Raw genomic sequence first — 24,537 nt, forward strand, 5'->3', positions numbered from 1 at the left:
TAAAATATACCACAATATTTGTGATGTACTAAAAGTACTTGATCAATGATCATTTATATCAATTTTTTTTCAAACATCCCGTATATGTGAGTTCTGACATTTATTCAATGAGCATGTCATTAATCATAATTTTCATCATCTTTTGACATATTCACTTTCAAGAATGGTCGAGCATTCACGATACTTATCACAAATCACATTCTCTTCAAGAAATAGACTATAATCATATGTATGTGCTTCATAATTTTCATTAGAAGTTCATTGTCATGCTTTGAAATTTATCATATATTTATATGACACATCCAACATCATCTTTTGAGAGGTCCAATATACCATCACTATATATTTCTTTATTTTAATGAAAGATTTATAAAATCAAATTAGGTAGCATAGCAACCACCTGCCCAATACCTTCCATACCAAATTTGATGACAAAATTTACTTTCACATTTTGAAAGTCTATTTTGAAAACTCACAGTCTTCTTCATTTTTATCATAACTTCACAATGATAATTATTATATTATTCTTTGTCATGCCCATGTTCATTTGTACAACCACACTAATCGTTGTCATCTTTCAAACTTTTAATCTATTGCTATCACATTCTCTTATAAGAATAGAGCATATTTAATAGGACGGGCTTCACAATTTTATTTTATTTTGTCAAGAGCATATCAATTTGCTCAGTCATCATTACATCATCAATATATTACGTTGGAATTTTAACCCAATATCTTCAAATCATTTCTTTTACTAACAATCAAGAATGATTCAGCTAAATAATATATTTCAATGTAATATCACTCCTGGATTGGGTGTTTCATTAGTTAGCTTCTTTTGTTGGATGCACAACTCTTTAAAGAAAGTAATGTTGAAACACATATTGTTGTTATTGCTGTTATTGTTGTTATTATTATTATTGTTGTTGTTGTTATTGTTGTTATGAACTCAAAATCCCTGATTCTTAATAGTAGTTCATAAATCAAAAACATGTCACACCAAAATTTTGTTACCCAATATTTTTTTTTTCATTTCCCACTCTAAAAGTAAATAGTACCCTGTTCTTTAATATTCTCCCTTTCTCCTCAAGGCCACATACCTGCTTCTCGATGTATAGTTAAAAGGCATATAACACTCCTTTACAATACAACATAGATAGAAAATCTCTACTATTAATAAAATATTTTTTTTCATATTTTTTTTTCAAAAATAGTTTTAAAAAAATTCACAAAACAATAAATCTTACTATTTTACGATTTTCCACACAAAAGTTTTTTTACTGTGAAAAAAAATCGTTCCTGACACTTGACCAGATTGATCAAGAACATATCTTATAGAAATACATATTTATGTTCTTTTACTTGCCATGACAAAGGGGGGTAATACTCCAAGAAAACAATAAACATGTAAAAGAGATAATATAATCAGAATTGTAAACCACCAGAAATAATTGTAAAATAAAATTAGAATGAGTTACCCAATTTAATTTTGTGAATGATCCAACAAATTATCCACAAGTTCATCATGACCAACACTAGAAATCACGAATAGAAAAATTGAGACAATCCCTCAATTGGTTAGAGTATCGTGCTGATAACGTGTTATAAAATAAAAATGATGTACTAAAATTAATAAGAGCAAGAAGAAAAGAGAGAGAAATGTAAGAGATATGCATTTATCAATTTGCAGTAAACACAACAAGAAATAAATTAATACAGATACATACTTGAGCCACGTTAAGTATTATGTCAACTATAATGCACTGCTGCTTTTTCTATTAAAGCCAACTCACATTCTTTTAATAGAAAAAAGAGACGAAAAAGGAAAGCTCAATAGCTGCAAGATACTATGAGCTTGTTTGGATTGGCTTATGTTAGATTCTTTTAATCTATAAGTCCAATCAAATAGGCTCTATATTTCAGGGTTTTCTGGAACTTTTGCTTTGATGGTGTGGTCTGAACCGTAATATAATTAAGAACAAATCAGATCAGACAAGGATAATAGCAGCTATTTCGACTAATACTGGATAAATAAGCAACTCTATTTGATTCCAGGGATATTAGCACCTATGTTTTAGATGACAGAAAATTTCCAGCAAAAGAACTTAATGCTCATGACAACGGGTCTCTCCCTCTAGACTTACCACCCTGCAACAAGGTAAAACAGTTGTTCTGCAATTGTAGTTCACCTTGGGCAGCATCAACAGTAACATGTAGGGGATGAGTGTCGTTTTGATAGAGATATACAACAACAACAATTGATGAGTAAACTTCCAGAAACAATGGTAGGAACATAAAGAGAGAGGTTTTGATGACATAAAGAATAGTAAGGATAGATAACTCCACTGTTTGTGATTAAAGAATAAAGATGGAACATGGAGCTAGCTCTTTTTGCTTCAAGATCCATTCGTTTCTGTTAGTGTGTGAACATTTTAACATTTTATTAAATTGCAATTTTAGCAATTGTCCATTGATGACATTTAATGTCATCTTTATTATTCTTTCTTTAGTGCATAAAAATGTCTTTCATTATCATCTTTATTTAGTGCAAGACTAAATCATTCCATTATGTATTTTTAATTTAATTATCACTAATAAGTGGTGCACTAAATCATATTATTATGTATTTTTAATTTAATTATCACTAATAAGTGGTGCACTAAATCATAATGGTGCACTAAATCATAATGGTACACTAAATGATGATAATGATGGCATTCTATTATTTTTTCATCTTTGTATGATTTTCTCTCCTATAAATAGAGAGGTCTTCTTTGTTTTGAAGGGAGAATAAGAGAAGAAAAAATTGAGAGAGTTAAGTTTATATAAAAAAAAGAGTTCTTATTAGTTGAAGGGAGGTGTTCTTTGTGTAGAGCTTTAAACTCAACTCTTGTCCAGAGTTTGTTGAGTTACATTTTTGTGATAAGGCTGTTGTATCCTGGAGGGGACAAGTCAAGAGGACTACTGCTGGACCAGTGAAACGATTTACTGCAGTGGGCTTGAATCTCCTTAAAGAAAGCGAGATATCCGCGCCTCAGCCAAGAAGTGAAGTTAATTTCTTCATTTTATTTTTTAATTGTAATTTGTAATCTTATAATTTCTCCAACAATTTTAAGGAGATTCAATATGGCTACAATTGAAAAATCCGCGGATATCAAGATGGGAGATCTAAACAAACCATTTCGGTTTAATGGTAATCATTTCAAGAGATGGAAGGGTAAAGTACTTTTCTACTTAAGTCTTCTCAATGTTTCATATGTGTTGACTCAAAAAAATCCTAATAAAGTTGACATCCTCCCCATGGATAACGATGAACTAATTTCTCATCAAGAGAAAGTGGAAAAGTACAATAATGATTCCTACAAGTGTCGGTATTATATTCTTAATTGTCTATCTGATAATTTTTATGATTATTATGATAGAACTTACTCTAGTGCAAAGAAAATATGGAAAGCATTGCAGAGTAAATATGATACCGAAGAAGCTGGAGCGAAAAAATATGCTGCTAGTCGATTTTTTTCGTTTCCAAATGGTGGATGATAAATCAGTGATAGACCAAGCTCAAGATTTTATAATGATCGTTGGAGAGCTCAGGTCTGAGGAAGTCAAAATTGGAGACAATCTTATTGTTTGTGGCATAATAGACAAACTTCCACCTTCATGGAAGGAGTTTCAAAAAACTATGTGCCACAAACAAAAGGAAACCTCTCTTGAGACTTTGATCATGAAAATCCGCATGGAAGAGGAGGCAAGGGGCCAAGATGCACTTTTACAAAATGAAGAGAGCAACATCACAACGAAGGTAAATTTAGTTACTTCAAAATATATTACTCCTGAATCTAACAAAAATACCTCTTTGAAGCCTAAGAAGAAAAAGTTCAAGAAAAATAATGGTAGACTTTCCAAGAAAAATAATGGTGAAAATAGCCAAGCACAAAATCAACAAGTTTATGATAAAGGACCGTGCTTTGTCTGTGGCAAGAGTGGGCATATTGCTCGATTTTGCAGATACCGGAAACGTGGTCCTATACCTCAGGCAAACGTTACCGAAGAGCCTTTTGTGGCAATGATTACAGACATAAACATGGTTGAGAATGTTGATGGATGGTGGGCTGATTCTGGTGCAAACCGTCATGTCTGTTATGACAAAGATTGGTTTAAAAAATATACTCCTTTTGGAGAGCCCAAAACCATCATGCTCGGTGATTCTCATACTACTCAAGTGCTTGGAACGGGAGATGTCGAATTGTGTTTTACCTCTGGAAGGATATTAACTTTGAAAGATGTACTTTATACTCCTTCCATGAGAAAAAACTTGATGTCTAGTTTTCTTCTTAATAAAGCAGGCTTTAAACAAATTATTGAATCTGATCAATATGTAATTGTGAAAAAAGGTATTTTTGTGGGAAAGGGGTATGCTTGTGATGGGATGTTTAAACTGAATGTTGAAATGAATAAAATTTCTACTTCTGTTTACATGCTTTCTTCTACTAATTTTTGGCATGCTCGTTTGTGTCATATTAATGATCGTTATGTTGGAATCATGAGTAATTTAGGATTAATCCCAGTGATTAAAAAGAATTTTGAAAAGTGTGAAGCTTGTAGTAAAGCAAAAATCACTAAAAGGCCTCATTTTAAAGTTGAAAGAAAAACTGATTTATTAGAATTAGTTCACACTGATATTTGTGAACTTGGAGGAATTTTAACTCGTGGAGGAAATAGATATTTTATCACTTTCATTGATGATTTTTCTAAGTTTACATATGTTTACTTAATGAAAAATAAAAGTGATGCTTTTGAAAATTTTAAATTTTTTCTCCATGAGGTTGAAAATCAGTTTGGGAAGAAAATAAAAAGAATTAGAAGTGATAGAGGCCGTGAATATGAGTCAAATGAGTTTAATTCTTTTGTTAGATCATTGGGAATAATTCATGAAACTACTCCTCCTTATTCTCCTTCATCTAATGGTGTAGCGGAACGGAAAAATAGAACTTTGGTTGAATTGACTAATGCCATGCTTATTGAGTCAAATGCACCTTTGAATTTTTGGGGTGAAGCTATTTTGACTGCGTGTTATGTGTTAAATCGAGTGCCTCATAAAAAGACTAAACTAACACCTTTTGAGTTGTGGAAAGGTCATAAGCCAAATTTGGGATATCTAAGAGTTTGGGGTTGTCTAGCCTTTGTGAGGCTAATGGATCCCAAAGTTACAAAATTGGGTAAGAAAGTTACTACTTGTGCTTTTCTTGGTTATGCTTCAAATAGTACAGCCTATAGATTTTTTAATCTTGAAGATAAAATTGTAATAGAATCAGGTGATGCTATTTTTCATGAAAATAAATTTCCTTTTGATTCTAAAAATAGTGGGGGTCAAAGAATTGAACAAAATATTTTATCACTACCTAGTTCTTCTTCTTCCATTTTAAAAAATAAAGAAATTGATGATTTTGAGGTAAGAAGAAGTAAAAGAGCTAGAGTAGAAAAAGATTTTGGGCCTGATTTTTATGTTTTTAATGTTGGAGATGACCCTTTCACTTTACAAGAAGCTTTATCTTCGTATGATTCTATTTTTTGGAAAGAGGCTGTAAATGATGAAATGGAATCACTAATTTCTAATAAAACTTGGAAGTTAGTTGATTTACCACCAGGTTGTAAAACAATTGGTTGCAAATGGGTCTTACGAAAAAAGTTAAAACCAGATGGATCAATCGATAAATATAAGGCTAGACTAGTTGCTAAAGGGTTTAAGCAACTAGAAGGCCTAGAGTTTTTTGATACTTTTTCTCCGGTAACAAGAATTACATCCATTAGACTTTTAATTGCTATGGCTGCAATTTTTGATTTGCATATTCATCAAATGGATGTAAAAACTGCTTTTTTAAATGGAGAACTTAATGAAGAAATTTATATGGAACAACCTGAAGGTTTTGTTGAAGCAGGCCAAGAAAGCAAAGTCTGTAAACTTACTAAATCCCTATATGGCTTGAAACAGGCATCAAAGCAATGGCATGAAAAGTTTGATTCCTGCATGATTGAAAATGATTTTAAAACAAATGAGTGTGATAAGTGCATATATCATAAGTCTTGGAATAATACACATGTTATTATTTGCCTATATGTTGATGATTTATTGATCTTTGGCTCGAATATGAATGTTATTGATGATACTAAGAACATTCTTAGAAGCCATTTTGATATGAAAGATCTTGGTGAGGCAAATTTTATTCTAGGAATAAAAATTACTAGAACATGTGATGAAATTTTCCTTGACCAGTCACATTATGTTGAGAAAATTTTAAAAAAATATAACTTTCTTGATTGCAAGCATGTTTTAACTCCTTTTGATTCAAGTGTACACTTGTTTCCTGTTCAAAGTGAAATTGATGTGATAAATCAAAAGGAATATGCTAGCGTAATTGGAAGTTTGAGATATGTGACTGATTGCACTAGGCCTGATATTGCATATGCAGTAGGAGTACTTAGCAGGTTTACTAGCAAGCCAGGTAATGAACATTGACATGCTATAACAAGAGTTATGAGATATTTAATTGGAACAAAAACTTGTGGTTTGTTCTATAAAAAATATCCTGCTGTACTTGAAGGCTTTTCTGATGCAGATTGGAACACTTTAGCAGGTGATTCCTGTTCTACCACTGGTTACATTTTTACATTGGGTGGTGGTGCTGTTTGTTGGAAATCAAAAAAACAAACTATAATTGCTAACTCTACCATGGAGGCTGAACTAATTGCTTTAGCTTCAGCTAGTGAGGAAGCGAATTGGTTAAGAGATTTATTATTTCAAATACCTTATTTTGAAAAACCAATTCCTCCAATTTTAATTCATTGTGATAGCACTGCAGCAATTGGTAGAGTTCAAAATCGTTATTACAACGGTAAATCCAGACCTATAAGGAGGAAACACAGTAATGTAAGATCATATTTGACAAGTGGTACCATTAATGTTGATTATGTCAAATCTTGTGAAAATCTTGCAGATCCTCTTACTAAGGCCTTAACAAGAGAAAAGGTCTGGAGCACATCGAGGGGGATGGGATTGAAGCCTATAAATACATGAGTCATATATGAGGAAACCCAACTTGGAGACTAGAGATCCTATAACCAGGTTCAATGGGAAAAACGAATCATATGATGACTTGTTGTGAAAAAAATGCACTATTTTTATTCCCTCCCTATGATGTGAGTGCATTGTTTCCTGTAGTGAATTGAGGAGGTTGAGTTTAAAAAAACTCTTAATGAAAATCTGTAGCCCGTATGGGTGGAGTGTTAAATTTACAGGAGCACTCTTGATAGATTTCACCTATGTGAGTATGGAAGTAGGCCGCTTCCTATGAGAATTAGGCTTATTCTCAAAAGCACTCATAAAACCGGGATAGCACAAGGCCGTAATGTGCTGGCTTATAAAGCTCGTGACAATACCTTGATTACTATGTGTGAGCAGTAATATTTTATGTCCCTTAAGCAGTCATAGTTCAAGTCTGAGACCACTACGACTCTGGAGTAAAAGTTATTGTTTCACTAAGTGGAGGTTCAATGCAGAGCACACCTTCATTATGTATAGTAATCTTCCTTCAGCTGATAAACTCTCTTATACAATATTAAAATGAGTGGGGGATTGTTAGTGTGTGAACATTTTAACATTTTATTAAATTGCAATTTTAGCAATTGTCCATTGATGACATTTAATGTCATCTTTATTATTCTTTCTTTAGTGCATAAAAATGTCTTTCATTATCATCTTTATTTAGTGCAAGACTAAATCATTCCATTATGTATTTTTAATTTAATTATCAGTAATAAGTGGTGCACTAAATCATATTATTATGTATTTTTAATTTAATTATCACTAATAAGTGGTGCACTAAATCATAATGGTGCACTAAATCATAATGGTACACTAAATGATGATAATGATGGCATTCTATTATTTTTTCATCTTTGTATGATTTTCTCTCCTATAAATAGAGAGGTCTTCTTTGTTTTGAAGGGAGAATAAGAGAAGAAAAAATTGAGAGAGTTAAGTTTATATAAAAAAAAAGAGTTCTTATTAGTTGAAGGGAGGTGTTCTTTGTGTAGAGCTTTAAACTCAACTCTTGTCCAGAGTTTGTTGAGTTACATTTTTGTGATAAGGCTGTTGTATCCTGGAGGGGACAAGTCAAGAGGACTACTGCTGGACCAGTGAAACGATTTACTGCAGTGGGCTTGAATCTCCTTAAAGAAAGCGAGATATCCGCGCCTCAGCCAAGAAGTGAAGTTAATTTCTTCATTTTATTTTTTAATTGTAATTTGTAATCTTATAATTTCTCCAACAGTTTCTTCTTCAGACTCTCTTTTCGATGGGCATTCTGGTGACCTCCCAGTGCCCGTGAGTTTGTAAACTTCCTTAAACAGAAGTGGCACTCATATTTAAACTCACTGACAGCTGAGGGACTCAAGTTTCTAAGTTTTTCATTTGGGTTGGGAAGAACTATGCCAGAGGAATTCATCCAGATGGAAGTTTTTTCCACTAGTCTTTTATCTGCAGATGCTTCAGAGGAGCTTATACTCTCGTCACTTTCAGATTTTGAACAAATGATATCCTTTGAACAAGGATTTACCTCAAAGCCAAAAATTCTTAGCTTTTTATCTGAAGCAGTAGTTTTGCAACACACACTATCTGTTCCATTCCTTTTAGTTGAAAAGATATTTAAGTTGGCATATTTTTGGTACAATGCCTCATTCATTGGAATGAAAAGTTGCCGGCATGCCAAATGTTTCGGAATGCTACAATTTATAGTGGATGCAAAATATATTATAGTAGAACCACCAAAAGAAAATGGCACAGTCATGCATAGCCAACATCATATCCAACTAAAACATTATTTAATAAAAAGGTTCACATAAAGCCAGAACAGGGAGCCTAGTGCATTAATGAATTGGGACTCCTTCCACTTTATCAGTAATTTCCAGTACATCTCATTAGTTCATTCTTTCTGTGCTTTTTCCGCCAAGACATTAGTTAAAGCTCCCGAAGGAAATCTGTTCTTCACTCAGAAATATCACCTCTCAAGGTAACTTAGCAGCACAAAAACTTGCACCAGAAGGTAGCAAACTTGATAATCATCATTTCTTATAGGCTCATACAAGTGTTGACCACATCCTCGGAAAAGAAACCAGCACCACAGCTGGTAATCAGCTGTAACAGTTATCGTCTGAAGTCCCATCCTAACTTAAGATTAAGAATAAATTTAAATTTTCTACTGGAATATGGTTATTATTCCTTGTCAAAAGCAAATGAAATCACTTGTTGATTACAAGAAAAATAAAATAAAATTAGAAGTGGATAATGAGAGAAGCAAATCTTTTAATTAAAGGTCCACCAATTGGATCTGAGCATATCTAGTTTGGGCATAATAAGTTTCTATCCAGCACCTAGGAAGATGAATTTATAGCTAAAGCAAATCATTGGCATGTATTAGCATTAGCCAGCTAAGGTTCTTTGTTTCCATCTACCCAAGTTGGCTCATTGGACCACAATTTTGAAGCTCTTTTTGCCATTTCAGAAGCATAGTGGGATATGTTGTAATACCACATAGTTACTTGATGCTTATCCCCAATCATCTCAAACCCCATTTCATTCATCTCACTCAATTAAAAAAAGATTTATTGCTCAATAAGGGGGTGAAAAACACAACAAAAGCAGAATGACCAGATGAAATAATTAAGCACTATGCATAGATGCATTACAAATAACTCCTGAAAATAGATAAGACGTGACCGGTTTTCTCCAAGAAGTGATCCAAAGACATGAAATAATTAAATTTGCTCCTCAATCCACCACATTTTTGTTTCACCTTTGTGTACAAGACCTAAATGCAGCACCAAAAGTGAAGGGCTTGTGAAAGTGAACAAAAAAAATGAAAGAACTTCATGTACACGAATAGATGCGTAGAGTTCATGGACCATGAAAGATTTTTTTTAAAAAAAAGAAGCAAGGATCTCACGTACATGAATAAATACAGAGTTCATAATTTGGTTTCATATTGCATTAGAAGTTTGGCCCAGTAATGGGCAAAGCTTATCACATTGTTCCTTTTTGGGTTTGTTAGAACCTTTTCTAGAGCATTCTCTACATACCTTACCATGGGTATATATGAGACAATTAAGGTCAAACTTTAGTTCATCTGGAATTCGCTGATTCAAATGAATATATGTCTTTTTCACATCAGCTTCAGCAGGTACCCAATGAAGAGTCTTTGCAATCTGAAAAATCTGTAGTAAGTTTTGTATGTTAGTCAAGTACTTTTTGAGAAGGATGTTAGCCAAGTACTTTTGAACAGGCAATATGTGCTTTAAAGTGAAACTCACGTGTGTGTCAACTGGAAAATCATCTCGCTGAAGATGGAACATCAAGACACATGCCACCTGCATCCATTGCATACTATTAGAATCATAGAAGCTGGTAAAATGCCAATTATAAAGGTTGCTGGTGATAAGATCTTTCAATTTGCAAGCACCACCATTTGCATAAGCCTTATTTCTTTTCATGTCATCTTTCAGAGAATCATTTAATTTCTTCCCCACCACTGGTAAGCGCAACCTACATTTTAAAATTCACGTATGGGAGTCTAGACTTTTTCACGACATGGACGCTTTGGGTAAACCTCTGCCACGTGTCTGAAGCATTTTGTGATCTGCCTTTTAATTTGTTTTCCTACACACGCATACCCTCTTATTTATAAAAGTAAGGCAACAGCACCCATGTCCTCCATTTCAGGAAAAAACATATCTTCCATGCATCGGGCGCATGTGCACTAGAATTGGAAACTAAATCAACACTCAGTTTTGCTATTGCTGTCAGCTGCTTCAGGTTCTCTTCTTCTCTTCCCTCTCCTTCATGCTCTTCTTCTTTACCCGTTTTATTCCAAGGCTCTCCTTCGGTTTCTCAGTTGTTTGGTCAAATAATTATTTTTTGGAACTAGCTTGTGCGCACCTTGATTAATTCACCAAACATTTGATCAAATATTCTTCTTTTTCATAACTTTTTTCCTCACTCTATTGTGCTGAATATGCTGCTCTTTGCAACAACATATTTTAGCGGGAAAAAAAACATGTTCAATAATGTATGCTACATCTTGGTATACTATTAAATAGAGTTGGACCTCTAGATCTACTACTAACATTTAGCAGTATATAGATTCTTTCTTAAGATAGCTAACTCTTGCAATGTAATTTTACATTTTCATTACATAAGTGAGAATCATATTCTCTTTCGGGAGAAGGTGAGAGTGGCCTCGGTGGCAGACAAGATGAGAGAAGCGAGCTGAAATGATTTGGGCCTATGCAGAGGAGGTGTGTCGATGCTCCAGTTAGGAGGTGCAAGCGGTTGGATTTGGGGGTTATATGGAGGGGTAGAGATAAACCGAAAAAATATTGGGGAAAGGTGATTAGACAAGATATCGGGCAACTTTATACCACCAAGGACATGACCTTAGATAGAAAGGAGTGGAGGTTGTGTATTAGAATAGAAGGCTAGCAGGGCTAGAATGTTGTCTTGTCATGTGACGGTTTAGGGTTGATCTTAGGTCTAGGCGTGCCAGTATAATTGTGTTGTTATTGTCCTTTGATTATCACTTTATTTTGTTATTGGTATTGTTATTGTCTTGTAGAATTTGCATGATATGATTTGTATATATATTGTTGCTCTCTCTTTTTTGGGATTGATACTTTTGAGCCGAGCGTCTTTCGGAACAGCCTCTCTATCTCCATGAAGTAGTGATAAGGTCTGTATACACTCTACCCTCCCAAGACCCCACTTGGGGGACTTAACTGGGTATGTTGTTGTATAATGTTTTATTTTCTTTCTTTCTTTTATTTCTCTTTTTTGTTACCTTTCTAAGAAAATGCTTTCTTTTTCCTTTTCCGTTTCACATCTAAGCATAAAAACCATTAAATTGAGATCCATAACATAGCGCAATTCCCGTCAAGTCCCCACAATATTGGAATTTCAAGTCTTTGCTTCAGACACAAAACTCAAGTCATGTCTAGTTTGGTACTACTCATACGGACTTCACTTCAGATACAAAACGTATGTCATGTTTAGTTGGGTACTACTCATACTGGCACTACGATTATTCCAAGCACTAGGAAGCTCTAAGGCTAATGGAGACTCCATTAGATATTAATTTCTCTTTTTCCCTTCGTAAGTGCTCCATCAGATTAGATATTACTAAAATGAAAAGATCTACAAAGGGGTTGTGACTTCAAATTCCAAGAGCAGAGAGATTGATTAGATCCCATTTGTCATGTCAAACTGAAAGAACTCCTATAAAATTCACCATTTGATGTTTGATCTTGACTGGAAAGGTATAAGGGATGGAAGGAAAGTAGAGGTTTGCAAAGTCATGATAGTTTACAGGATTCCGACCCCACTATGCCCACATCACTCCCGTCCCTCATGGTATGAGGGTGGAACTTGTATTGTAGACAAATATAGCAAGAAAAGAAGTGAAATCAAGAATTCTCTACCACTTATTTACTCTTCTGAGCAGAGACAAGGAAAAAATAGCCCAAACCCACCCCTCACCCTGAAAAAGAAGTATATACTTTAAAGCATGGTAATCATCCCAGACATGCAGAGGAGGGTGGACAAAGCATTGACATCAGATAAGCTTGGAAGCACTTGCAGTTTTTGAGGTACCATGAATAGAACAGAGCATATATAGGATATGTAAAATAGTGTACGAATACACGTAAAGGCATTTTTATAGCTTAAAAATAGTAATACAACAGAATCTCATTGTAAGTTTTTATAAATGATAGCTAATAACAAACAGGCACGATGTCCTCATTTTCTGTCTACTAAGATGCCGCTGACTAGCTATTAGCATGAAGAGAACAAATCTGAATATGGTATTTTTAATTTGAATCCAGTCTTGGTTGTTCAATTAATATGCCAATAGAAACACGCAACATCTCTAAGAGACAATTATACCAAAAAATTACTAACACTAATTGATATGTGCCAAGCAGGCATATCAATTATCAATATCCAAATTCCAAACTCAAAGCATATTGTGCATAATTCCACAAACAAAATTTCAAGCTAACTGAAAATAATTTACCGTTTTGGGACCAATTCCTCTGAAACAAGAGAGCTCCCTTTTGATTTCCTCTATAGATAGCTCTCTCAAGTACTCCAAACACAAATTTCCTTTTTTCTGAAACAATGAACTTAATATTCCCTTGATACAAGAAGTTTTGGTGGGTGCTAAACCCCCACATCTTATGGTATCTTCAACAAGTTTTGCATCAGCAGCTAGAACCTAAGCATTTGAAGATAAATTTACATTAATAAGTTGGTGGGAAGTGCCAAGTTTATCCATTTCATCAGTGCACAACAAATCAATTATAGAGTAAATCAAGGAAACACATCTTGGTTTTAAACATGGTTAGCGACCAAAATCCTGCCCAAAACTAAACTTATTGAGAACAATATCAGAAAAACGATTGAACTTTGATCCAAACAAATTATCAGTCTTGTTCATCACTTAAAGGTAAAGCACCGCGTAGAAAACATAATGAATCAGTCAGTATCTACTCTTGAAAGGTCACACTAAACAGATAAAACACTATCAACCGAAATAACATACTCTACAATAAATGTAAAACCCTAAAATAGACGAAAAACAGTTACCATTATAAACTTAATAAAATAACAGCCCGAGTTAATTTTAGCCATAATAAAGCAAGCATATATGAAGAAATATAATTAATTCATTTAATTTACAAAAAACACATACACATTCCCAGGTTGGAAAAGAAGATTTGAGGGAAGCAAAAGCCCTCTGAGAGTTAGCTTCAGTGGTGTTCTGGGACAAAATTGTGCTTATCAGACCGTCCAGTACACTCTCTGAACAAGACTCAGCACCACTAGTATCATCATCTTCATATTCAATATGATCGAGTGATCTCTGCTTGCGGTACTTGATGAATTCTTTGGGGAAACCATGGAGAGCTAAGAGATCATCCCGTACGGCTCGGCATTCCTCCGGCGTGGGTTGAGAGTGATCGGGGAATGGCTCATTGTCATTGAAGGAACCAGCGGTGACATTAGTCTTTCTCGAGGATTTCAATGACGGACATGGAGAAGAAGAACAATGGTCGTCGGGATTTTTCCTCTTTGGGTTTTTCCGCGTCTTTGTCAGTTTGGTCATTTTCTTTGATAATGAAGCCTTGCGAAAGGCCCCAGCGCTATATTAAGGTTTCAATTGTAGCCGAAGTGTTGAGGTAGAAAAATAAGGGAGGTTATTACGATGGAGAACGGAGAATCATCACCAATAAAGCTGAAATTTTGGGTTAAGTTAGATTTCAATGTTATATTTTTGGTTAAATAATTCGAATAAGTAAATATATATTAGTGAATTAATTAATATAAATATGTTTTAATTAAATTATTATTATCATTAATTTATGATCATAATTGCGTGGCTACGTCCAAAATTTATATAACTCGGCTTTTATGTCTAAATTTAAAATTTGTATAATTTAATTTGTAAATGTATGAATCCCAAATTTTTCTAACTGTATAAATTCATAATTTGTATATGTTTATCCTAACTTGTATATAATTATCATGTTGATAATTTAATTTGTATAAGTTCTAAAAAAAATCTAAATGCATAAAATATAGACTTTGTTATACTTACCATGTTTATATATTGGCAGCGAATTATATAAATGGAAATACTAATAGTAAACAAAACTATAGTTATAAAATGGAATTAGGCATATTGTAACTAAGGAATATAATTAAAATATTTATAGTAATTATTTGTGAAATTTTTTCTATTTTTTTTAACATGGTATTAGAGACTGATCATGCTAATTTATGTTTGGGGCTTTCCACAGTCCACACTTTGATTGGACCTAGACATAAAGGAGCGTCAGAGGAAACTAAAGTCTTATATTAATTAAAGAATGAACTTAAGATATATTTTTTGAGATATTCTTTTTTTCATGAGTTAATTTTTGGGATTAAATAAAATTTGTGTACCATATCTTTAATCAACCAATTAAACTATTAAGATCCCAAAATATTGAGCAAAAAAAATGTGTCAATGAGGTAATAATTTCAATGTATGTTTTTGAAGAGAATGAATTACAACTTCAATGGTTAGAACTATTCATTACTCGGACCTTCTCTGTATAATTTGAAAACAGGGACTTTATTGAAGCTAAAATATTTCTGTGAAAAGAGAAAAATACTACTAATGACAAAACAAAATGGGGTGGGGTACGTACATATTGTCATACACTTTTTAATTGCTAATTCATTGAGTTTGTGATAAAATTTTCTTGCTTGAGATTTTATCGTGCATCTTCTTGAAACTTCCAAAGCTTCATCCACGCACCTTAGCTTGTAGTACATAGATTATTTATACAAGAGCTATATATTGAATATACATTATGATACATTCAAAAACTAAATATAGCTTGATTATATATGAAATATACACTAAGTTTGATATAAATCAACTCCAATTCATTACACCAAAAGAATATCTTTACAAGGGCAAAATATCAATCAATAAGAAAGTTCCGCTCTAGATCTAAAATCCCAAAATCAATGAATATTAGTCATATGACAAAGCCATTAATGGCTTCAACTAATATTTCCCTGTCGCACTTAGGCCTCTTTGAACGATATATAATCTAACATATATGCCCTTTTTGTCTCTTTGGCTATGTTATTGGGACACAGATCCTTCTTCTCCAGATGCATGTTCTTTGCTCGTTCATGTCGTGGCAATTTTCCTGAGAGTTAATCCTACCAATAACTCCAATGCTGCACCAAATTTTACACCAATTTTTTTTCTCTTCATTATTATATTATTATTATTATCTTTATATTTTTTAATTTCATAAAATAAAATTCTTTCTAAAAACATTCACTATATATAATTTTCATATTGTTTCAAATTATAAGTTAATATCAAATTATTTTATATCATAATTTTTTAAATAATATAAATTGCTAGCAAATATTACATATTATACATAATAATGGATAACACAAATAAAAGTGAAATCATTAACGAAATATAATTAAATAAACATTACACAATTGGAAATTTTATTTTAAATTCTACATGAATATTCACCTTTCGAGATCACTACGTTGCTCTCATAAATGCTCTATTAATGCATTACGTAGTTCAAAATGAGTTTTTTTGTCCTTAATTTTTTTATGTCGAGATTTATATTTTTGTATATTTAATTTTTGTCAAGGTTAATTGTACTTATATCCAATTCAAATTCATAGTAGAATTAACATAAATTTAATTCCAAAAAAATTCAAGTAAAGGAAGATAATATATAAAAATTAAAATTTTAATTTAAAATTAATATTATAGAAATATTATGTAAAATTAATAAAATATTTTAATTAAAACATACCAATTTATAGAATATCTAAGTAAAAATATTGTATAATAAAATAATAATAAAGGACAATTGATGTGATGAATAGTGTTGCATCAAATTTGGTGCTACACTATTCATATTTTAAATTTGATGTAAAATTTGACATGAATCGGAGATGGCCGGACCTTAACACAAATCACCACCAAATGCTTGGTAAAATTCACTATCTTTTTCAGCTGTAATGTAACAATTTGATCATCAATTTGGCAGAAACTTGCTCAAGCAAATAAAGAAACACCATATATTATGGGGCCGTTGGACCCAAATAATCTTTGGAAAAAATTGAAAAAATTTAGAAATTAATATTTGGCCATATAATTTATTATTACATGATAAATATTTAAATTTTCCAAGTTATAGAAAAAAGTTAGAGCTCGAGAACTTAGAAAGTTTTAAAAATTTAAAAAGTACCCCAAATTTTTATATTTTATAAAAACACTCATTATTTATTAAATCTAACTAATATTTATCTACCAACTTACTCCATTAATGTGGCAAATCAACACCATTAACTAACATCTTTATCTATTACCTCATCCGAAAAAAATAATTTGAGTGACAAGATTGAAAAAAAAGAACAATTTATTTTAATTCAATTAATGTATTGTTCTTGCCTATATTGTTATTTTATTATTGTTGATTGTTATAAATTATATTATAAATTTTTTTTAACGAAACATGTTCATTATAAAATGATAACACAAACTTATACGTATTTTTAATAATTTTAAAAACTTACAGATACAATTATTATTTTTTGAAATAATCAAATATCTTTAAATTTTTTATGATCAAACACATAATAAAGCTTTCCTAATATTTCACCCAAAAATTACTTAACAAAAAATATTTAAAAACTATAGCAGTTTTCCAGACATATCTTGATAGTCAAGTCCAGAGAGGGGACAAGACGACAAAATATAATAGTCCTAGCAATTCAGCATATTCCGTTTTAGACGTTAGTTAAGGACTCCCAAAACAGATCTATCATCCAAATGAAACACTTTTCTCTATTTGGATTACAGGAACAATTACGTCCACGGAACACTAGACTTAAGTGGTGGGCAAACTTTTGTCCCACTAAATTAATAATGATGAGAGTCCAACCTAGTTGAAGCTACATAATTAAAAAAAATAAAAAATTGAAGCTATAATAACAACAAAAAAGTTTCATCATAATCCAGACAGCTTGGTTTGGCAGAAAAGTACAGTCAACTTGGTCATTCTTTACATAGTTAGTAACTTAATGACATTGTCAAACACAAACGCTTCTTGATTTCTTCTAACATGGCAACTTGGTCCCAAAGTCGTCCCAACCAAGTCGTCTTTGATTGATGTTGTTCAACTAAGTACAAAACCATATACAAATAAAACAAAATTTTTATCCAAAATTGCATTTTCACACCTTAAATCCTAATTATTTACATAATTATAGTCCGAGTTACATTCTTAGGTAATTACAACCAAACCTAAAACAAAGAAAAGAAGATTAGGACCCAGTTTAGCAAATCAAAAGCTAAAAAAGCAAGTAAAAAAGAAGAAGATTTTAACCACGAACATGATAAAGAGTCCCAAACCCCAAATAATTGATAATTACACCTTTTTTTCTACTCGACCCAGAATACAGAACTCGGTTGAGTTGAGATTCTGAGTAGTTCTTCCGACTCAGTACCGAGTTTGACTCACTCGTCCTTCCAGTATTCCTACCCAGTCTACCTCTTCTTCTTCATCGTCATCCTCCTCCTTTACCCTTCTTCGCATGGCGATCAACATCTTCTTTGCCTTCTCCCTCGCCCGCTCGCTTCCTCGCTCCACCACCACCTGCAATACTTCAGCTGCCTTCGCCTCTTTAGCCATCCCCTTGAACCTCAAACTCCCATGACTCAGTGAGTACAGAGCCGCCACGCAATTCTCCCGAGTCGACTCATCCAATTGGTTCCAAATTCTCAGTATCCCCACCAGTACATTCACTGCATTGGCGTCCAGCAATGCCGATTTCCCCTCTTGACACACCGCCAAATTGCACACCACCAGCACTACTCTACCCGCCATATCGCTGTTTTTGAGCATTCCCAGAAGTGTATTTGCAGCTCCGAGTTTGATGAGCTTGACTCGGTTACTCTGCACTAAGGTCAAATGATAAAGGGCTAATGCCGAGTCATGACGAGTCCGCTCGGTCCCTGACCTCAGTAAGTGTAAAAGCGGCTGCAATGCGCCTAATACTCCAATGGCTGTCTTGTTGTCATCTTCCAGCGCTAAGCTGAATATCGCGCCGGCTGCGTGCTCTTGGGACTCCTCGGAGCCGCTTTTAAGAAGATCAATTAGCAGAGAGGTAATCCCCGCCCGAACGATTTTCACTTTGTTGACTTCTGCCAGCGAGAGGTTGACCAATGCGGCGACGGCGTTTGGCTGAACTCCGGCGTACCTCGAGACTAGCAGCGGCTTGAGAGCCGATAAAAGCCGCGGTGTGCACAGTGAAACCCTAGCTTCCTCATCGGTTCTGGTGCTTTTTCTCAGTGAAATTACAGCTCGTTCCTGTTCATAAACGTCCAATTTCTTGAATTGAACGACGTAATAATCATCTTCCGATGATGTGGAACCAGACGAAGGGACTTCATCGGAGATTATCTCCGACGAAGTCGATTGCGACGACGAAGAGGAATAGCAGGAGGGACGAGTAGTAAAAGGAAGTAGCGGTGAGTTGTTAGCGATGACAGATTCTTCAGAGCTCGATGAAGAGTAGAAGTGGTGATTATTCCTTGATTTCATTTCCGACGCAGCGTGAGAGAGGTGCACAGGTGGATTCTCCGCTACCCCTTTGAGCAATTCCCTCTCTGACACCCGTATTCTAGAATCTTCTCTTGAGATCGAAGAAGAAGAACTCGAAGCCATGGAAGCACGAACAACAGACTCGACGGCGTAATAATCCGGCTGCTGAGGCTTCTCCGCCCCTGCCTTTTCACACCAGTTGAGAATTGTCGTCCTCAAAGCTAAATTGGGAATCACGTTAGAGAAATCCGGGTTTAACCCGTTTTGGAGTTGGGGTTTAAACCCCAAATCCTTACAAACTTGAACAGAAGTCCGCTCAAAACTCTGTCCAGAAGACACCACAACTGGATCAAACATCAAACACCCATAAATGGGGCAGAGAAGTTCCTTTGGAGGATCTCTTTTATCAAAGTTGGAGGAAGAAGAAGAAGACCTGTAAACAAAGATTTTCCACATGGATTTGCTTCTGCCATGTTCCCCTTTAGCTTTTCTGAAAGGGGAATACATGGTGGCGAAACTCAAGTAAGTTTTGCTGTAAATTGGATTTTACTAGGTGAAGATGATGATGATGAAACAAAAGAGAAAAAGTCGGAGATTCATTTTTGAAATGGAGATTCAGTCTGATAAGAGTCAGATTTCAGTAGGACGTATAATTGAAGATTGACGTTGTATTGAATAAACAAACTGAGTCTCAAGAATGGTTTGGTATCCTATGCTTTTAGTTTTAAGGGCTTGCTTCTTCAGTTATTTACTTAAGTTACCACTTTATGGTTTAAGATTTAGTCCAACATAGACAGCTCACTATTTCATGTCCTTTTACCTCCAACTTTTTCAGTATTTTGGTAGCCTTCCACCACTAATACTTCTCTTTGTTTCATTCTAAATGGCTTCTAGACCACAAGCTAAAACACAACTAACATGTAAATTCTACATAATGATTATAGAAGAAACAAAAATATTTATAAACAAAATATTTTACATGTCAATATATATAAAAATTAATTTTCTTCCAATATTATTCATTTTTTAATAGGAAATAAATATCTTCCCGGTGTAAAATTGAATTGATGAAATTAATAATACATAAGATATAATACATAATAAATAAACATGTTATTTAATTTGACCTCAATTAATATATATCCTTCAATTTTGAATGAACACAATAGACGTTTAAACTTGTATAAAGTCGAACAACTAGACATATGTGTCATGTGTGTCGTCCTACGTGACAGTTTGCATCATACGTGTTATCCTATATATATTATACCACGTATGTCAACTTCTTCAATTTTATACAAGATTATATATTTACTAATGCACGTTTAAAATTATTAAATATCATATTTATGTATTATACGAATAAATAAGAAAGTTAAGAATACATACTTTGATATTGCATATTCAGAAAAGTTGAAGGGCTAAGTGGCAAGTTTTATCCAATTTAGCATTGCCAATTCCCTCTGATCCAATAATTGATACCTATCATTTATAATAAAAATTTATTATAATAATTAATTGTTAATATAATATACATTATAATAGAAAACACAATAATATATTGATTAGGAGTAACTCTCTCTTCTCTCTCCTCTCATCTTTTACAACGATAAGTGACTCCCCCACCCCTGACCCCCCTGACCCCTCACCTCCATCCCACCTACACCCAGGCCACCACCTCCCCAAGCGGCCACCGGCGAAGACTATTTCTGGTCAGATCTCTCTCCCCTCTGTTCTCTGTCTTATCTCTTCTTTCCTTCTTCTTTGTGTTTTTTTCTTTTCTTTTTTCCTCTTTGACTGCGATCGAAAATCTCCCATCAGTAGATTTTCCGGCAGTTTTTGCACAGGTATTTCGGTAGTTTCTGGCGGTGAACAGTGTTTCAGGTGCATGAACAGTATTTCCGTCACGTGAACAGTGTTTCGAGGTGAAAAGTATTTTCAGCGCATGAACAATATTTCCAGCGTGAAACATGTTCTTTTCAACTGGAGTTGGTACCTCCAGTTTCCAAATATTCTTTGTTCATACACTTGTCATTACATTTTGCTGACTTTAGACCATTGAATACTTTAGTAGTTCATACGCGTTTTCGTGGCTTTGGATAGTGATGGTATATTAGGGTCATGTTCTCATTCAGGGTCGGGGACGAGGGTAAGGAGGGGTAAATGGGTTAAAGGAGAGTCTACACTAAGAGTAGGTTCTTGGAACATTGGGACGTTAACGGGAAAGTCAATAGAGCTAGTTAAGATTCTTAAGAAAAGGAAGATTAATATAGCTTGTGTCCAAGAGACCAAATGGGTAGGTACTAAAGCTAAGGAGGTAGACGGGTATAAGCTTTGGTTCTCTGGTAGATCAAAGTATAAGAATGGGGTAGGCATTTTAGTAGACAGTGATCTAAGGGATCAGGTGGTGGAGGTTAGGAGAATCACTCATAGGATGATGTCGATTAAGGTGGTCGTTGAAGGGACCACTTTGAACATTATTAGTGCTTATGCGCCGCAAGCGGGCTTAGCAGAGGAGGAGATGAGGCACTTTTGGGAGGATTTGGACGAGTTAGTGGGAAGCATACCGCCTACTAAGAAGCTTTTCGTGGGAGGGGACTTCAATGGGCACATCGGGTCTATTTCGGGAGGGTATGACGATGTGCATGGAGGCTTTGGCTTCGGATACAGAAATGGAGGAGGAGTTTCACTTTTGGAGTTCGCAAGAGCTTTTGGGTTGGTGATAGTTAATTTGAATTCCCCAAAAAAGGAGGACCACTTGGTAACCTTCAGTAGTTCGGTGGCTAAGACTCAGATAGAGTTTTTACTCCTTAGGAAGGATGATAAAGGTCTGTGCAAAGACTGCAAGGTCATTCCGATAGACAACCTTACAACCCGACATAAGCTCTTGGTAATGAATTTAGGGATCAAGATGACGAGGAAGAAGAGGGTCGGGAATGATCGACTTAGGATCAGATGGGGCAGTTTGACCACGGCTAGTGCCTTGGAGATGGGAGAGAAATTAAAAGACATGGGGGCCTGGAATAGTAGTGGGGATGCGAACAGTATGTGGGATAAGACGACTAGTTGTATTAGGGTTGTAGCAAGGGAAGTGTTGAGAGTCTCGACAGGTAGTCGTAGTCGACATCAAGGGGACTGGTGGTGGAATGGAGAAGTGCAAGGGAAGGTGGAAGCAAAGAAAATGGTGTACACGAAGTTGATAGAAAGCACGGATGGGGTGGAGAAGTGGACGAAGGAACTTTATAAGATAGCGAAGAAGGAGGCGAAGTCGGCTGTTACGATGGCAAAAACGATAGCTTTTAAACGCCTTTATGCTGAACTAGAAGAAAAAAGTGGGGATAGGAAATTGTTCAAGCTAGCCAGGGTACGGGAGAGAAGGGAACGCAATGTTGATCAAGTGAAGTGCATTAAGGACGAGCATGGAAAAGTATTGGTAGAAGAGACTCTCATTAAACAGAGGTGACAGTCATACATCCATAAACTCTTGAATGACGTAGGGGACAGAGACTTTGTGTTGGGAGATTTGGAACATACAGAGAGGCGTCGCAATTTTGGATATTGTAGGAGTATTAAGGTCGAAGAGGTTAAGGGTGCTGTTCATAAGATGCGCTGGGGAAGAGCAACCGGACCTGACGAGATTCCTGGGAATTTTGGAAAAGTGCCAGCTTGGTAGGTTTGGAGTGGCTGACTAGGTTATTTAATGTCATCTTTAAAACGGCAACGATGCCCGAAGAATGGAGGTCGAGCGTAATGATCCCTCTATACAAAAACAAAGGGGATATCTAGAGTTGCAACAACTATAGATATATCAAGTTACTAAGCCACATTATGAAAGTATGAGAAAGAGTGGTAGAGATGAGGGTGAGGAGAGGTGTGTCTATTTCAGAGAACCAGTTCGGATTTATGCCGGGACGCTCAACTACAGAAGCCATCCATCTTATGAGGAGACTGGTGGAGCAATATAGGGAGAGGAAGAGGGACTTGCATATGGTATTCATCGACTTAGAAAAGGCCTACGATAAAGTTCCACGAGAGATACTATGGAAATGTTTGGAGGCTAAAGATGTACTTGTGGCATACATTAGGGTGATCAAGGACATGTATGAGGGAGTCAAAACCAGGGTAAGGACAATAGGAGGGGACTCAGAGCATTTCCCAGTTGGGATGGGGTTGCATCAAGGATCAGCTCTAAGTCAATTTTTATTTGCCTTGGTGATGGATGCATTGACGCGACAAATTCAAGGTGAGGTGCCATGGTGTATGCTTTTCGCGGATGACATAGTCCTGATTGATGAGACTCGTAGTGGAGTTAATGCTAAGCTGGAGGATTGGAGACATACCTTGGAGTCTAAAGGGTTTAAGCTGAGTAGGACCAAGATAGAGTACTTAGAGTGCAAGTTCAGTGAGACACCTCAGAAGGTTGGCGTGAAAGTTAAGCTTGGTGCCCAAGCCATTCAAAAGAGAAGTAGTTTCAAGTATCTTGGGTCTATCATGCAAGGCAGCAGGGAGATTGACGATGATGTCACACATCGTATTGGGGCAGGGTGGATGAAATGGAGGCTCGCTTCCGGAGTGCTATGCGACAAGAAGGTGCCACCACAACTTAAGGGCAAGTTCTACAAAGTGGTGGTTAGACCGGCTATGTTGTATGGGGCAGAGTGTTGGCTAGTTAAGATCTCTCACATTCAAAAGATGAAAGTTGTCGAGATGAGAATGTTGAGATGGATGTGTAGTCACACCAGGAGCGACAGGATTAGAAATGAGGTTATTCGGGACAAGGTAGGAATGGCCTCGGTGGAAGACAAGATGCGGGAAAATGCGACTGAGATGGTTTGGGCATGTGAAGAGGAGAGACACAGATGACCAAGTGAGGAGGTGTGAGAGGTTGTCCATGGATGGTTACAGAAGAGGTAGGGGTAGACCGAAGAAGTATTGGGGAGAGGTGATTAGACAGGACATGGCTCAGTTATAGCTTACCGAGGACATGACCTTAGATAGGAGGGTGTAGAGGACCCACATTAGGGTAAAAGGCTAGTACATAGTCTCGTTATTCTTCCCTATTCATAGGCGCACTAGCAAATTACAATTCCTTGTGCTCTCATTTCTGCTATTTCTATTACTATTTATTACTTTCAGTACTTTTGATTACTCTATTTTATCTGTGATGCCTTCGTTATTTATTTTCCTATAGCGCTTTGAATTTCTTAACCTTATCTGACCCCCTTTTATGCTTTTTTTGAGCCGAGGGTCTCTCGGAAATAGTCGTCCTACCTTGATAGGAATAAG

General features: G+C 35.2%; 2 protein-coding genes and 1 pseudogene across 6 annotated transcripts; all 3 read right to left on the minus strand.

The window, feature by feature from the left end:
• Positions 1-1,883: 1,883 nt before the first annotated feature.
• LOC129896391 (uncharacterized) lies at positions 1,884-8,848 on the minus strand (annotated as a pseudogene).
• Positions 8,849-8,898: 50 nt separating this feature from the next.
• On the minus strand, positions 8,899-14,356 carry LOC129896390 (putative DNA glycosylase At3g47830). Of its 5 annotated transcripts, none has more exons than XM_055972268.1 (5): positions 13,800-14,356; positions 13,122-13,322; positions 10,366-10,422; positions 10,140-10,269; positions 8,899-9,226 (listed from the first exon to the last, which is right to left on the minus strand). In XM_055972268.1, exons 1-5 carry the CDS (start codon positions 14,211-14,213, stop codon positions 9,057-9,059), a joined length of 972 nt encoding a protein of 323 aa, XP_055828243.1. In that variant the 5' UTR covers positions 14,214-14,356; the 3' UTR covers positions 8,899-9,056. The 5 variants fall into 5 exon arrangements, with proteins under 5 accessions (XP_055828243.1, XP_055828245.1, XP_055828247.1 ...); XM_055972270.1 differs by having other exon boundaries at positions 9,074-9,222; positions 10,135-10,269; positions 13,800-14,355; XM_055972272.1 differs by having other exon boundaries at positions 9,074-9,222; positions 13,800-14,354.
• Positions 14,357-18,011: 3,655 nt separating this feature from the next.
• Positions 18,012-20,125, minus strand: LOC129895636 (U-box domain-containing protein 38-like). Its single transcript, XM_055971369.1, has one exon. The coding sequence runs from the start codon at positions 19,756-19,758 to the stop codon at positions 18,148-18,150; it is 1,611 nt and encodes a 536-aa protein (XP_055827344.1). The 5' UTR covers positions 19,759-20,125; the 3' UTR covers positions 18,012-18,147.
• Positions 20,126-24,537: the final 4,412 nt, after the last annotated feature.

This window comes from Solanum dulcamara, chromosome 7, assembly GCF_947179165.1.
Source record: "Solanum dulcamara chromosome 7, daSolDulc1.2, whole genome shotgun sequence".
Taxonomy (NCBI): Eukaryota; Viridiplantae; Streptophyta; class Magnoliopsida; order Solanales; family Solanaceae; genus Solanum; species Solanum dulcamara.

Bases quoted from the DNA above. Each gene is read 5' to 3' on its own strand.
- LOC129895636 (XM_055971369.1), bottom strand. From the start codon at position 19,758: ATGTATTCCCCTTTCAGAAAAGCTAAAGGGGAACATGGCAGAAGCAAA.
- LOC129896390 (XM_055972268.1), bottom strand. From the start codon at position 14,213: ATGACCAAACTGACAAAGACGCGGAAAAACCCAAAGAGGAAAAATCCC. The intron at 10,423-13,121 runs GTAAATTATTTT...CAATGGATGCAG, and splicing joins GAGGAATTGGTCCCAAAACG to GTGGCATGTGTCTTGATGTT. The intron at 10,270-10,365 runs GTGAGTTTCACT...AACTTACTACAG, and splicing joins ATTTTCCAGTTGACACACAC to ATTTTTCAGATTGCAAAGAC.